The sequence below is a fragment of the Mustelus asterias genome, unplaced genomic scaffold (genome assembly GCF_964213995.1).
Source record: "Mustelus asterias unplaced genomic scaffold, sMusAst1.hap1.1 HAP1_SCAFFOLD_1619, whole genome shotgun sequence".
NCBI lineage: Eukaryota > Metazoa > Chordata > Chondrichthyes > Carcharhiniformes > Triakidae > Mustelus > Mustelus asterias.
In genome coordinates this window covers 28,562-43,368 of record NW_027591564.1, presented here as the reverse complement: position 1 = coordinate 43,368, position 14,807 = coordinate 28,562, and the positions used below count along the sequence as shown (strand labels likewise).

The 14,807-nt window shown below is 43.5% G+C and overlaps 1 protein-coding gene across 1 annotated transcript in view; it reads right to left on the bottom strand.

Moving 5' to 3' along the window:
* Positions 1-934: 934 nt before the first annotated feature.
* Positions 935-14,807, bottom strand: part of LOC144488503 (SWI/SNF-related matrix-associated actin-dependent regulator of chromatin subfamily A member 5-like) — a gene marked incomplete at its 3' end in the record, with an annotated part of 33,343 nt that continues 19,470 nt past the window's right edge. The window contains 6 exon segments of the mRNA XM_078206551.1: positions 935-1,083; positions 1,680-1,878; positions 6,448-6,582; positions 6,857-6,978; positions 8,710-8,936; positions 10,086-10,197. Coding sequence (XP_078062677.1) covers positions 935-1,083; positions 1,680-1,878; positions 6,448-6,582; positions 6,857-6,978; positions 8,710-8,936; positions 10,086-10,197 — 944 coding nt within the window.

Below are 14,807 nucleotides of genomic sequence, written 5' to 3'. Positions count from 1 at the left end.
GCATGATCACAATGAATGGCGGAGCAGGCTCGAAGGGCCAAATGGACTCCTTCTGTCTTACCTTCCATGCTTCTATGACAAAGTTTTGTCTCGACTTGTGTTCCACACAAGTACTAGATAGTTCCATGGGTACGATGGGTTTAGAGGGATATGGGCCAAATGTAGGCAATTGGGATCAGCTTAGGGGTTTTAAAGAAAAGGGCAGCATGGACAAGTTGGGCCGAAGGGCCTGTTGCCATGCTGTAAACCTCTATGACTCTAAGTAATTGTTCATAATCCACAGGCCTTCAGAAGTTGCAATAGCATTGTATTTAAAACCAAGGAGATTTCAAATAATGGGACTTGAGCTTTTAGATAGTGTAATTCCTATTGCATAGAAAACTAGTTCCAGTGATGCAATGTATTTAAACACCAAAATTATTTGTTTAGCACCAAAGATGTTGATGTGTGAAGCCGATGACAACCATTTCAGAATATACATTTGTACTTGGGTATTAGCTGCCAGGTAAACACTTTACATTAGCATAGCAAGATTGATTCAATGGCCCTAACTTCACCAAGACAGATGAACTCATTTCAATCGTTTTGTCAAAACTCACAATAAAGGCTTAAAAAAAATTGCTGTAAATACAAACAATTCAAAAGCTGAAATTAAGGGTTGAATCCAATTGTTTAATCATCTCCTCTTGGCACAATGACAATGGTATGAAGTAAAAGAGACTGAACAGAACCATCACAGTACAATGCATTTAATGCAATTAGCTTTTGATACTCAGTTTGCAGAACTTTATGAGATGCAGATTAAGTGAGACTTATTGTGCCGATGAAAATATTGCAGCAGCATTGTAAGAAGAGTATTGAACAGGTGAGCCATGAAGTTGCAGGATTGGAATCGCAGAGCAAGGGGCACTCCCGTTCCTGATGTTCGTTTTACCTTTCTTTCACCCCTCTCCAATATCGCATCAATATCTTCGTCTGTACTGTCGCTCTCTTTAGAAGGAAATACGTGGGTAGCACCGTGACGAATCATCTGCAGCATTTCATCTTTCCCCAGCTTATTGAGATTCTGATCGACTAACCTTCCTGAAAGAATTCAGTCTCGATGTTAAGAAATTGTAAAGAACAAAGAAAATTACAGCACAGGAACAGGCCCTTCGGCCCCTCCAAGCCTGCACTGACCATGCTGCCCCGACTGAACTAAAACCCCCTACCCTTCCGGGGATCATATCCCTCTATTCCAATCCTTATCATGATTTGTCTCGACGCTCCTTAAAACTCACTACCATATCTGCTTCCACTGCCTTCCCTGGCAGCGGGTTCCAGGCACCCACCACCCTCTGTGCAAAAAACTTGCCTCATACACCTCCTTTAAATCTTGCCCCTCACACCTTAAACCTGTGCCCCCGAGTAATTGATTCTTCCACCCTGGGAAAAAGCTTCTGACTATCCCTTCTGTCCATGCCCCTCATAATCTTGTAGACTTCTATCAGGTCGCCCCTCAACCTCCATCGTTCCAGTGAGAACAAACCAAGTTTCTCCAACCTCTCCTCATAGCTAATGCCCTCCATTCCAGGCAACATCCTGGTATGGAGGGGATTAAACTTGTAGTAATGCAAGAGACGGGTTCACATGTTAATAAATAGACACACAAGGGCGATAGTGGTAACTATTGAGCCCACTTTGTTGCACAGCGTACTTTAACTGTCCGTTCACATTCTGTGGAAGATTGCAGAGGGTTTTAATGTTCATTTTTGCATTTTTTACGACCATTTCATCAAAACTCAGGAACACATGCCAGGTTGCACAGTTCCAGGTGGTAGGTCCTAATCTATTGTAATGATAATTCATTTTAAAATCATTGACGAATAGTGAAGTTAGCTGTGAAAATATTGAAGTTTAATTTTAAAATGTTCTGCGGTATTTGAAAAAGAACAGGTTACTGACGGAGTATCCAATGCATTCACAACCCCCAACACAAAGTTTTAACATCCGTGCCATAACTCAGTCGGAGAAAAGAATGCAAGATAAAATTCTGGAGTGAAGGCTGGGAATGATTGACACTTCTCATGGTACCCCAAAGTTTCAACAATGCTATTTAAAGTTAATACCTCAAAGCCCCGAAACATACTGAGGAAATATACTGGAAAAATTTTAAGAAACAACAAAGAACAACTAAGAAAGCGATAAAGAAAGGAAAGATAGGTTATGAAGCTAGGCTAGCTCTAAATATAAAAAATGATAGTAAAAGTTTTTACAAGTATATAAAAAGGAATAGAGTGGCTAGAGTGAATGTTGGACCCTTGGAGGACGAGAGGGCGCATTTAATAGTGGGAAATGAGGAAATGGCTGAAACTTTAAATAAGTTTTTTGTGTCGGTCTTCACGGTGGAAGACACAAATAGTTTACCGAATATTAACGATAGAGGGTTGGTAGGAGGAGAGGTACTCAATACAATTAATGTTACCAGGGAGGCAGTGCTTGGTAGACTAACGGGACTGAAGGTGGACAAATGCAAGGTTATTCACTTTGGAGGAAATAATAGCAAATTGGATTATTATCCAAATGGAAAAAGATTGCAACATGATACTGTGCAAAGGGACCTGGGGTCCTTGTGCATGAGACGCAAAAACCCAGTGTGCAGGTGCAACAGGTGATCAAGAAGGCCAACGGGGCGTTGGCCTATATCGCAAGGGGGATAGAATATAAAAGCAGAGATGTCTTGCTGCATCTGTACAGGGCATTGGTGAGGCCGCAGATGGAATACTGTGTGCAGTATTGGTGCCCTTAATTGTGGAAGGATATATTGGCTTTGGAGGGAGTGCAGAGAAGGTTCACCAGGTTGATACCAAAGATGAGGGGTGTTGATTATGAGGAGAGACTGAGCAGATTGGGTTTGTACTCGTTGGAATTTAGAAGGCTGAGGGGGGAAGTTATAGAGACCTATAAGATAATGAAGGGGCTGGATAGGGTAGAGGTGGAGAGATTCTTTCCACTTGGAAAGGAAGCTAGAACTAGAGAGCACAGCCTCAAAATAAAGGGGGGTCAGTTTAGGACAGAGTTGAGGAGGAACTTCTTCTCTCAGAGGGTGGTGAATCTCTGGAATCTCACAAAACAAAGGAAGCACCTGGACCTATTTAATTATTTCTCAGATGCATTCATTGCAATCCAGTAACTGGCTGGTGGATCAATGAAGCAATTGAGAAACTTGCCACTTCACACTGGAAGGGAATTAGAATCTCCACTGTGTTTGTGGATTGGAGTCAAGTACTGACAGATGCTCTTCCCTGAAGCATATTAGTGAACCAGCTGAACAATTGGGGAGCCCTGCTCCCTTTTGCTGCTCACTATAAACTTTAATTCAAACTTCCCAAATGAGTGAGATTTGAATTCATAAGCCCTTGGTACACGAGGCGACCTTGCGGTGAGCTTTTGGAAGTGTGGCCGCCAGGAGGAGGTGGTTTGGTCGGCGTGAAGTTTCTGTTTCAAGTGCCTGGGTTCGTGACTTGTGTAAGAACCTTTTGTCTCGGCTGGGGCTTGTTGAATGCTGCTCTCGCTGGGACTTCTGTGCCTTGAAAGGTGTGGCCCAGGTAGATGCAATCTCGGAAGACCCAAGCCAGGGAGGAGCGATTTGGGAACGATGGTTTGGGAAGGTTCAGCCGCGGGAGGTGTGACCCCAGACAGTGCAGCCCCAGTGGGTGTGATTTTGGAAGATCTGGCCCAGAGTGGTGGTCTTTGGAAGACCGTATTTGAGCTGTGTCCACTGCGGACGGTGTAATATTGATAGACGATGCTCTGGAAGGCGATGCCTCCGAAATGTTTCACAATGTTGTTGTTAATGGATTGTTTGTTATCGCAATATGTGGTTTTCTTGTTATGATAGTGCGTTATTTGAGGCCTGGGGGGCATTCTCCCCTGGATAGAGTAACCCCGGGGGGTGTGACATCCAGTTGGGGAAAGTTCTGGGTGGTGAAGCCCCGGACACAGTAACACCAGACGGACCCCATTCTCCGGGAGAAAAATTGGGAAGGCGACCCGAACTGAGTATCCCGGAGAGCATTTCCCACTGCCCCGGCTGAAACTCCGGAAGAGATTAAGGATTGAGTAGGTTCGGGGTGGTTTTCCCCATTTCCCCCCCTCCGGCCGAACATCTGTCAGGTGGAATCCCCGGACCTGAGACCCTCCTGGAGGGTTGCACCCCCCGGCAGGGGAAAAACCCGGGAGGCGGTGCCCGGGGGGGGGGGGGGGGGGGGGGCGGCGGATTTGCTGCAATGTTTATCCTTGTTGTGTTGGACGAATGTTTGTCATTTTGTAGATTATGATTTGTAAAGGGAGGTGTATTTAGAGGGCAAAGGCCCTGGAAAACTGTAATCGACGATGAACTCTTCCTAAATAATTATGACCGTTAGTGAACCCTTCCTTAATAGAAGGTAGTAACTGATCAATGGATGGCTTTAGCCATTGGGAATGTATTTTTCACATTTGTTCTTTGTGTATTTGTAATTGTTTTGTATTAACGTATTTGTAATAAACGAAAACATTTGGTACACGAGGCAATCACGAAGCACTTATTAAAATCCGTGCATCAGTTGTTTTGTGTGAAACTGAATCACGGAAGGCAGTTCCTGACAGTGACACCTCAGCATTACTGAAACTTAAAATGGATTTCATTTCCAAACTCTCAGTTGGATTTGGAAGTTAATTGGTGAGGAGAAACAAGATGCCCAGTCAGCTGAAATCATACCACGCCAATTCTGAAAACAACCGCACGCTCCATTCAAATAAAGAGAAGCAAACTGAAGGCCTTTGCTGAAATATTTCCACCAGTTCAGTCGAGTGGAGTTTTAAAGAAACCATGGGAGCAACACACGGAACATTTGAGGGGGTATCAGTGGCAGTAAAATACCAAATGTCGCTTGATCAGTGCACTTGGATGATAAAACCAGCTACGATAGTTATATATTCAACAGTACGTGGCTTTCAGAACACAAATAACTAATCGCTCAGTAACTTACCATAGCTTGGAGGTCTATAATTCCCGGGGAACAGAGACTTCCCCGGGAATTATAGACCGGTGAGTCTCACTTCTGTTGTCGGCAAGATGTTGGAAAAAATTATAAGGGATAGGATTTATAGTTATTTGGAGAGTAATGAATTGATAGGTGATAGTCAGCATGGTTTTGTGGCAGGTAGGTCGTGCCTTACTAACCTTATTGAGTTTTTTGAGAAAGTGACCAAGGAGGTGGATGGGGGCAAGGCAGTGGACGTGGTATATATGGATTTTAGTAAGGCGTTTGATAAGGTTCACCATGGTAGGCTTCTGCAGAAAATGCAGATGTATGGGATTGGGGGTGATCTAGGAAATTGGATCAGGAATTGGCTAGCGGATAGGAAACAGAGGGTGGTGGTTGATAGTAAATATTCATCATGGAGTGCGGTTACAAGTGGTGTACCTCAGGGATCTGTTTTGGGGCCACTGCTGTTTGTAATATTTATTAATGATCTGGATGAGGGTATAGTTGGGTGGATTAGCAAATTTGCTGATGACACCAAAGTCGGTGGTGTGGTAGACAGTGAGGAAGGGTGTCGTAGTTTGCAGGAAGACTTAGACAGGTTGCAAAGTTGGGCCGAGAGGTGGCGGATGGAGTTTAATGCGGAGAAGTGTGAGGTAATTCACTTTGGTAGGAATAACAGATGTGTTGAGTATAGGGCTAACGGGAGGACTTTGAATAGTGTGGAGGAGCAGAGGGATCTAGGTGTATGTGTGCATAGATCCCTGAAAGTTGGGAATCAAGTAGATAAGGTTGTTAAGAAGGCATATGGTGTCTTGGCGTTTATTGGTAGGGGGATTGAATTTAGGAGTCGTAGCGTTATGTTGCAACTGTACACAACTCTGGTGCGGCCGCACTTGGAGTACTGTGTGCAGTTCTGGTCCCCACATTACAGGAAGGATGTGGAGGCTTTGGAGAGGGTGCAGAGGAGGTTTACCAGGATGTTGCCTGGTATGGAGGGGAGATCCTATGAGGAGAGGCTGAGGGATTTGGGATTGTTTTCGCTGGAAAGGCGGCGGCTAAGAGGGGATCTTATTGAAACATATAAGATGATTAGAGGTTTAGATAGGGTGGATAGTGATAGCCTTTTTCCTCTGATGGAGAAATCCAGCACGAGGGGGCATGGCTTTAAATTGAGGGGGGGTAGTTATAGAACCGATGTCAGGGGTAGGTTCTTTACCCAGAGGGTGGTGAGGGATTGGAATGCCCTGCCAGCATCAGTAGTAAATGCGCCTAGTTTGGGGGCGTTTAAGAGATCCGTAGATAGGTTCATGGACGAAAAGAAATTGGTTTAGGTTGGAGGGTCACAGTTTTTTTTTTTAACTGGTCGGTGCAACATCGTGGGCCGAAGGGCCTGTTCTGCGCTGTAATGTTCTAGGTTCTATGTTCTATGTTCTACCTGAGGGTTCCAGTCTGAGTCCTATCGGATTACTACATCTGCCGTGGCTAGATTTATACCAAGACCCCCAGCGCGTGTGCTTAACATGAAGATAAACTTTGAGCTCCCAGGACTATTGAAAGCAGAAATAGAATCCTGGAGGGATGAGAGAGAAAAGTTAAGCCAGAATTGAACAAACGATTGGGACCAATCTTTTTACTAATTGTTTGAAAATTTCAATTTTAAAAATACAAATAGATGCTCGATTCAAATTGAATATTCATATTTCTTGTTTCTTGAAAACCTTGAGTATTTTTTGTAACCTTAAGTCTCGAATTCTTACTTGGATAATAGAGCCTCAGATCAATTTAAGAGGTGAGAACTTTCCTCAAACAAACTCAGTTTTGAAAGCACAGGGCAAGAAACATACTTGTCTCTCCTCATGCGGTGTCTGTCCATCCAGTCTACAATCCTCGTAGTTTCTCCACCTATAATAATCTTCCAAGATATCCAGCACCCTGGTCATTTGGCTGTAGATCAACACCCGAGAACCTGTGGAAAAAGAGATCATTCATCAGGGTAATCGGTTGATCGGTCGCCAAGAACACAGCGCAGATACACAAATGCTTCAAAAACCTACATCTACTGATGTGGATAACGGAAACCAAATTTCAGTGGGAACAAGTAGGATGTAGAGTAATCTAGTAAACTAGTTATAGTACAGGAGGCACAAATGAACACACATAACCAACTCCAATTTTATAATTCATACAATGTGAACTGTCCATGTGACCCAGCTGCCTTGATTGATGGGAATGATTTCAAAGGGTTTATATTCCAGGTGGATTCTCGACGGTGCTGCAGTTTGGGCAGCAAAAATTAAACCCGAATCAAAAAATAGCTGCAATCCCAAACCATGTAATTATTCCATTCACCTTCTCCCAACACGTTTGCCCCCAATTTTCAGAATATTTGGCTCCTGTAACTATTCCCCCGGAAGGAGGTTGGGGCCCATCAAGCATTGCAGAGGCCTGTGATCCAACTCTCCTCATGAAGAACATTTGATGGTAAATCGGCCAGGTTTTGGGAGCCCCCAGCCCCAGTGGATGGCGTGTGGCAGGCCAGAATGACTAAAACAGGATGCGATTTCAGATCAAGACACACTATTGTTTTAAACAGTCACTAAAACTTGTGAAATAAAAGCTAAATAGATGGAAGCAAAGTTCTGGAAATACTCAGCAGATCAGGCAGCATCTGTGGAGAGGGGAGTTCTGAAGAGTCATAGTTGACCCTTCGCTGATGCTACCAGATTAGTTGAGTATTTTCAGCAGTTTTTAACTCATTAAAACCTGTACTGATTTGTAACCCATAACATCACAGCATGCAATCTGCTGTACCTTGCTGCACAGGTCAAATACTGCCATGGTGTCATCAGTGATCATTTTCAAATTCTTTTGCAGACATCGTCGTGGAAATCCTTGCATGCTTAAACATCACAAACCCCTATCATTTACTAAAAATCCTGTTCTATATTTGATCAGTCTGCAACACAGGTACAGTAGTGCTCCAGAGCATGACAAAGTCTGACATCGGACTCGGAAATGCACAAATAACCATGCAGGCGGTTGTTTACAGCCAATCTATATACCAGGATGTTTGATTTTCCACTCCACCGGATTTCCTTATATATGGATCGGACTACACAGTAGTTTTTGTTCAATTCCTCCTGGTCTCCAGAGTCTCAACTAATTTGGTCATGGATTCGAGTTCGAGTGACTGGCATGCTCTTTGAATTTCCAATCGAATCTGAATCCAAACCTACATCCTCCCAAAATAGGAACTTTAACATTAAGCTAATTCTTAATCCATTGAGACACTGTCATCTATTTCACAAAGCGTGAACTTTATTACTATATTTACTCTCTAATAACAGATTTGTTGAACATATTCTAAAAACCTAATTTGCATTGTGTTTTAGTTTGGTTATCTCCTCAAGGAGATCTCAGGAAGCTTATTTGCCTGTCCTACTATAACTAAAACCATTGCTGATTCCAGTGTTTGTTGCATATTAATTTATAACACATTTTGGAATATTTTCAATTAATTTCCCTTTACGGCCTGGCAATCGTTAATTTGGGCCTTATGCCTCATGTTGGCCACCCCCCACCCCGTCCGAGCTACTCAAGTATCCACGAAACTGTCAAATCACTCCATGCCTCCTTCCTATAGAAAGATTGAAAGACAGAAAGGGAAACAAAAGCCTTGACCAGGCCTGCGGCTGACCTTGCTCCTTCACTTTCGGCAGCAGTTTGTCCAGTACCACCATTTTGCCACTGTTAACTACCAGGTGAGTGTCAGTGGTGTAAGGTGGGCCAGGTTCAGCTCCGTCAAACAGATAGGGGTGGTTGCAGCACTTGCGTAGTTGCATCAGTCTATTCAATAGACGCATTTTGTCCATTTTCCCTGAGGAGTTCAGGATGTCAACATCCTTCATTAATATCCTGGTGTACCTGTCAGCAAGGCCAGAATTAAACCTCATCACACCAACTTGGAGATAAATTGATTTTTTTAAATGTAGCTCAACAGAAAGCAATTACAACCTAAAATGAATGCTTTGTTCTCTAGGTACCTCGGACAGAGTCTAGGATCCACATTCCAACCCCTCTCACCTACCAGGGAGCAGGGTGCTCCACCTAAGCCTCACAGATATAGAAACCCATATCTTACGACTAATACACACTCAACATTTGGTTATTTGATATAAAGCACAATTCATCCCAGGTGGCCAGGGTTTAAAGGGATGGGAATATTCTTTTTCATGTCCTTTGGATGCGAGCAATATGAAGTACTCTGGGATTAAGTAATTGTAACGCAGAAACAGGCCACTTAGATCAACAATTCCAGATCAGTGTTCATGATAAGAGTCTCCTCACACCTTCGATTTCTTTTTCCATTCTTTGTTTAACAAACTTCCCTAAAATGCATCAATGTCATGCCTCTCCTTGTGGTAGTGAGTTCCACACTAACCACTCTGCCACTTTCTTTTTTGAATCTTCTCCTAAATTCCTGTTTGATTTATTAGTGACTATTTTATATTTATGGCAGCGATCCTGGCATCTCCGTGAGGCAATGAGATTGTGTTACATCGGGTGCAGTCTCATTTTGAAGGGCTTTGCAGCGTTCTCCTTGACCAACTAGATAGACATGGTTAATACGTTTGGAGGGGAAACCTCACTAGCACCTGATCAGGTGGGTATCAATAATGGGCTGCATTGGGTTTGAAAGAAGAAAGCCCAAAGCTGAGAGCAAAGTAGTTTGAAAGCACTGTAATAATCACACTTGAATGGCAATCGTCCAGTCTGAATTCAAAGATGATCTTCTGTTTCGGGGAAAAATAATTGAAATGATTGAGGGAAGTTAGAATTCCAAACACAAAAATCTTACAGATCAGACGGAAGCAAGATGGTCAATCGTAAGGAGTCAGCCTATTATTGGTGCATTGGGTAAAATCACACTCGCTTACACTGGTGAATCTATTCCCTTAGTTCTACAAATGCTCTAATTGTTGATTGAAGTGCAGCACAATTTCAATGAGTTGTTGCAAGATGATGCCGTACTTCACAATGCAACACATTCAGATTCACAAGTTGTGCACTCACCATTCCCGTTGCATTTTGCTCAGGCCCACATACATTTTGACTTCCTTTTTTGGCGGCAGGCTCTTTTCTACCTCAGCTTTAATATGTCGGAGGAGGAAGGGTCTCAATACCTAATTCAGGTGAGAATACATGCTTTTTACACACTGATGATGCCTAAGAAGGTCAAGCAAAATAATGCAATGTTACAAAAGCTGCACTGAACAGTTCTGTGGACTGAAGCACAGGTTCAACAAAAACAGCTGAACAAGCCATGGGTTGAAGCGCATCTACAGGTGTGGGCTGAATGTTCACTTGATGAAAACACCTACAACTTCAGATTAGATTGTCAACAGCTTTATTCTGCAACAGAACAGATCAGACCTTGGAATCCAACCCTTTATGAGAAAATACAGTAACCATAGAACCATAGAAAATTACAGCTCAGTAACAGGCCTTTTGGCCCTTCTTGTCTGTGCCAAACCATTTTTTACCTAGTCCCACTGACCTGCACTTGGACCATATCCCTCCACACCCCTCTCATCCATCAACCCGTCCAAGTTTTTCTTAAATGTTAAAATTTACCACTTTATTCGGCAGCTCATTCCACACTCCCACCACTCTCTGCGTGAAGAAGCCCCCCCTAATATTCCCTTTAAACTTTTCTCCTTTCACCCTTAACCCATGCCCTCTGGTTTTTTTTCTCCCATAGCCTCAGTGGAAAAAACCTGCTTGCATTCACTCTATCTATACCCATCAAAATCTTATACACCTCTCTCAAATCTCCCCTCATTCTTCTACGCTCCAGGGAATAAAGTCCCAACCTATTCAATCTCTCTCTGGAACTCAGCTTCTCAAGTCCCGGCAACATCCTTGTGAACCTTCTCTACACTCTTTCAACCTTATTTACATCCTTCCTGTAACTAGGTGACGTTCTTTTGTATATACTTGTAAAAGCTCTTATAGTTTACCCTCATATTCCATTTTTAATCAATCTTCTGTGGCCTTTTGCTGGTTTCTAAAACACTCCCAATCCTCAAGCTTGTTACTATGTATGGGATTGGGGGTGATCTAGGAAATTGGATCAGGAATTGGCTAGCGGATAGGAAACAGAGGGTGGTGGTTGATAGTAAATATTCATCATGGAGTGCGGTTACAAGTGGTGTACCTCAGGGATCTGTTTTGGGGCCACTGCTGTTTGTAATATTTATTAATGATCTGGATGAGGGTATAGTTGGGTGGATTAGCAAATTTGCTGATGACACCAAAGTCGGTGGTGTGGTAGACAGTGAGGAAGGGTGTCGTAGTTTGCAGGAAGACTTAGACAGGTTGCAAAGTTGGGCCGAGAGGTGGCGGATGGAGTTTAATGCGGAGAAGTGTGAGGTAATTCACTTTGGTAGGAAGAACAGATGTGTTGAGTATAGGGCTAACGGGAGGACTTTGAATAGTGTGGAGGAGCAGAGGGATCTAGGTGTATGTGTGCATAGATCCCTGAAAGTTGGGAATCAAGTAGATAAGGTTGTTAAGAAGGCATATGGTGTCTTGGCGTTTATTGGTGGGGGGATTGAATTTAGGAGTCGTAGCGTTATGTTGCAACTGTACACAACTCTGGTGCGGCCGCACTTGGAGTACTGTGTGCAGTTCTGGTCCCCACATTACAGGAAGGATGTGGAGGCTTTGGAGAGGGTGCAGAGGAGGTTTACCAGGATGTTGCCTGGTATGGAGGGGAGATCCTATGAGGAGAGGCTGAGGGATTTGGGATTGTTTTCGCTGGAAAGGCGGCGGCTAAGAGGGGATCTTATTGAAACATATAAGATGATTAGAGGTTTAGATAGGGTGGATAGTGATAGCCTTTTTCCTCTGATGGAGAAATCCAGCACGAGGGGGCATGGCTTTAAATTGAGGGGGGGTAGTTATAGAACCGATGTCAGGGGTAGGTTCTTTACCCAGAGGGTGGTGAGGGATTGGAATGCCCTGCCAGCATCAGTAGTAAATGCGCCTAGTTTGGGGGCGTTTAAGAGATCCGTAGATAGGTTCATGGACGAAAAGAAATTGGTTTAGGTTGGAGGGTCACAGTTTTTTTTAACTGGTCGGTGCAACATCGTGGGCCGAAGGGCCTGTTCTGCGCTGTAATGTTCTATGTTCTATGTTCTATATTCCTTGTCATATGATAAGCCTCTTCTCTTAATCTCAAACAATCGTTAATGCTCTCAATAAGCCACAGATGGATGTTTCTTGCAGAGCTTCTATTTCCCAATTTCATTGATAAACAATTAAAGAAAGAATTCAACATTTTCACTGTTCACTATCAACCTTAGCGGGCTCTCCTCTCAAACTTAAAGCCAATTAGATAGGGACAAGATTCTTGTTTATGATTGTGGAAATATGCCACTTGCAGACCATCATATGGAATTCAATTGTGATGTGAATATTTGCCTGTGGATCTTGTACTATGAGATTACCAATTAACCCTGCCTCATTGCACAATACTAGATCAGGGCGGTATGGTGGCTATGGTTAGCACTACTGCTTCACAGACCAGGGACCCGGCTTCAATTCTGGCCTTGGGTGACTGTTTTTGGGGAGTTTACATGTTCTCTCCGTGTCTGCGTGGGTTTCCTTTGGGTGCTCCAGTTTCCCCTCTCAGTCTGATGTGCAGGTTAGATGGATTGGCCATGCTAAATTTCCCCTTAGGTGTCCCAAGATGTGTAGGTTAGTGCAGTAACTAAGTGGGATTAAGGGGATAGTAACCTTAAATTCACTTTCCTCATTCCTCAACAATGTACATTTCTACAACACCTTTAACATAGTTGGCATGGTGGCACAGTGGTTGGCACTCCTGTCTCACAGCGCCAGGGACCCAGGTTCAATTCTTGCCTCGGGTCACTCTCTGTGTGGAGTTTGTGCATTCTACCCGTGTCTGCTCCGGTTTCCTCCCACATTCCAAAGATGTGCGGGTTAGGTTGATTGGCTATGCTAAATAAACCTTTGGTGTCAGTGGGATTGGCGGGGTAAATATGCGGGGTTGGTGCAGACTTGATGGGCCAAATGGCCTCCTTCTGCACTGTAGGGATTCTATGATAATAAGATGTCTACAGAATCATCACAGGGGCAATTATCGGACAAATTTGACACAGAGCTACCAAAAAAACCATTGAGAGGTGACCAAGGAGTTTTTAAAGCAGTGTCTGAAATAAGGATGAGCTGGAGAGGCAGAGAGATTTAGGGAAAGAATTCCAGTGCTTTGGGCGAAACAGCTGAAGCTTGACCATCAGCGATGCACAAATGGAGCAGTGGACAGAACTTGGTTCATGTCAGCAGCAGTTCTGATGAATCGAATCTTCCACCGTGGTGCAAGGTGGGAGGCTGGTTAGGCAAACCTCGTGCTAGTTAAGGGTTTGAACATGGGCGGGCGATATTATGGTGGTGGTATTGGTAATATTGAGAATATGGGGTTGGAAATGTAGTTCAGGCTCAATTAGGATATTATAATTGCAAAGAGTTTGGTGAAGCCTCAGACAGACAGGAACCAGACAGAGGTTTGGAGTGAATGGTTAGGAAATGGAGCTTGTAGTGTGAACAGAAGAGGAGATAAATCCGAGTAATTGTAACCTACCATTCCTCCTCTCCCCCAACCCATTTCAGCTTCTGAAATAGTGGATAGACATTTCAGCAAATAAAAATTATTCTTTTTCCCTTACTCTGCACCTCCCAAAATGTGATAAAAACACTTTAATTGAGCAAGTCTTCCTGATCAGGAAGCAGTTCTACTGGAGATCCAGCATCAATTGAAATGCTCTTATCAAGGTCGGGATCAGCAATTGGAACAGCCCGTGGGGATGCTTAATGGGCCTTGTTACCAAGGTCAACTGAGGAGTTCAATATATGGCCACAGAAAAAATAATTGAGAGTAAATGAAGCTGAAAAAACCTCTTCCCCTTCACCATATTATGTAATATCTGAAGTGATTCAAATTATTCAGATCTGGCTAAAATGTCCACCCTAATTAAAAACACCTGTGGTAGTTGCCTACATCGAGTGAAAGGCAATAATTATCTATTCGTGTCATCAATTTCTAAGTTGCCTATTACAGCACCTTAAATGCCATGTTTACTTCAGGCACTATTTACTGAATGCAAGAACACCTGGTAAATGTTCATTTAGCTTTGTGCCCTTTAACATTTCTAATCCATTCTAAGTGGGATGCAGCTGGACTGGGCAGAAACCATTCTCGTTACACGAATAGAGCCACCACTTAATTCCAGTGGATCGCAGGTAAGTCATGTCTGCAATGAAGTGGTGGCAACTAGAAAATGCTGGAATCCATCATTAAAGAAGAAATAGCAGGCCATCAGGATAAGAATGGTTCGATTAAGCAGACGCAGCATGGATTCATGAGGGGAAAGTCGTGCTTGACGAACTTGTTGGATTTTAATGAAGATGTGACTCGTGCAGTTGACGGAGGGGAACCGGTGGATGCGGTGTTTTTGGATTTCCAAAAGGTGTCTAATAAGGTGCCTCACAAAAGGTTGCTGAAGAAGATTGGGTCACACGGAGTTGGGGGTAGGGTGTTAGCATGGATTGGGGATTGGCTATCCGACAGGAAGCAGAAAGTCGGAATAAATGGGTGCTTTTCTGGTTGGCGGATGGTAACTAGTGGCCTACCGCAGGGATCGGTACTGGGGCCTCAACTATTTACCATTTATATAGACGATCTGGAGGAGGGCACTGAGTGTAGGGTAACAA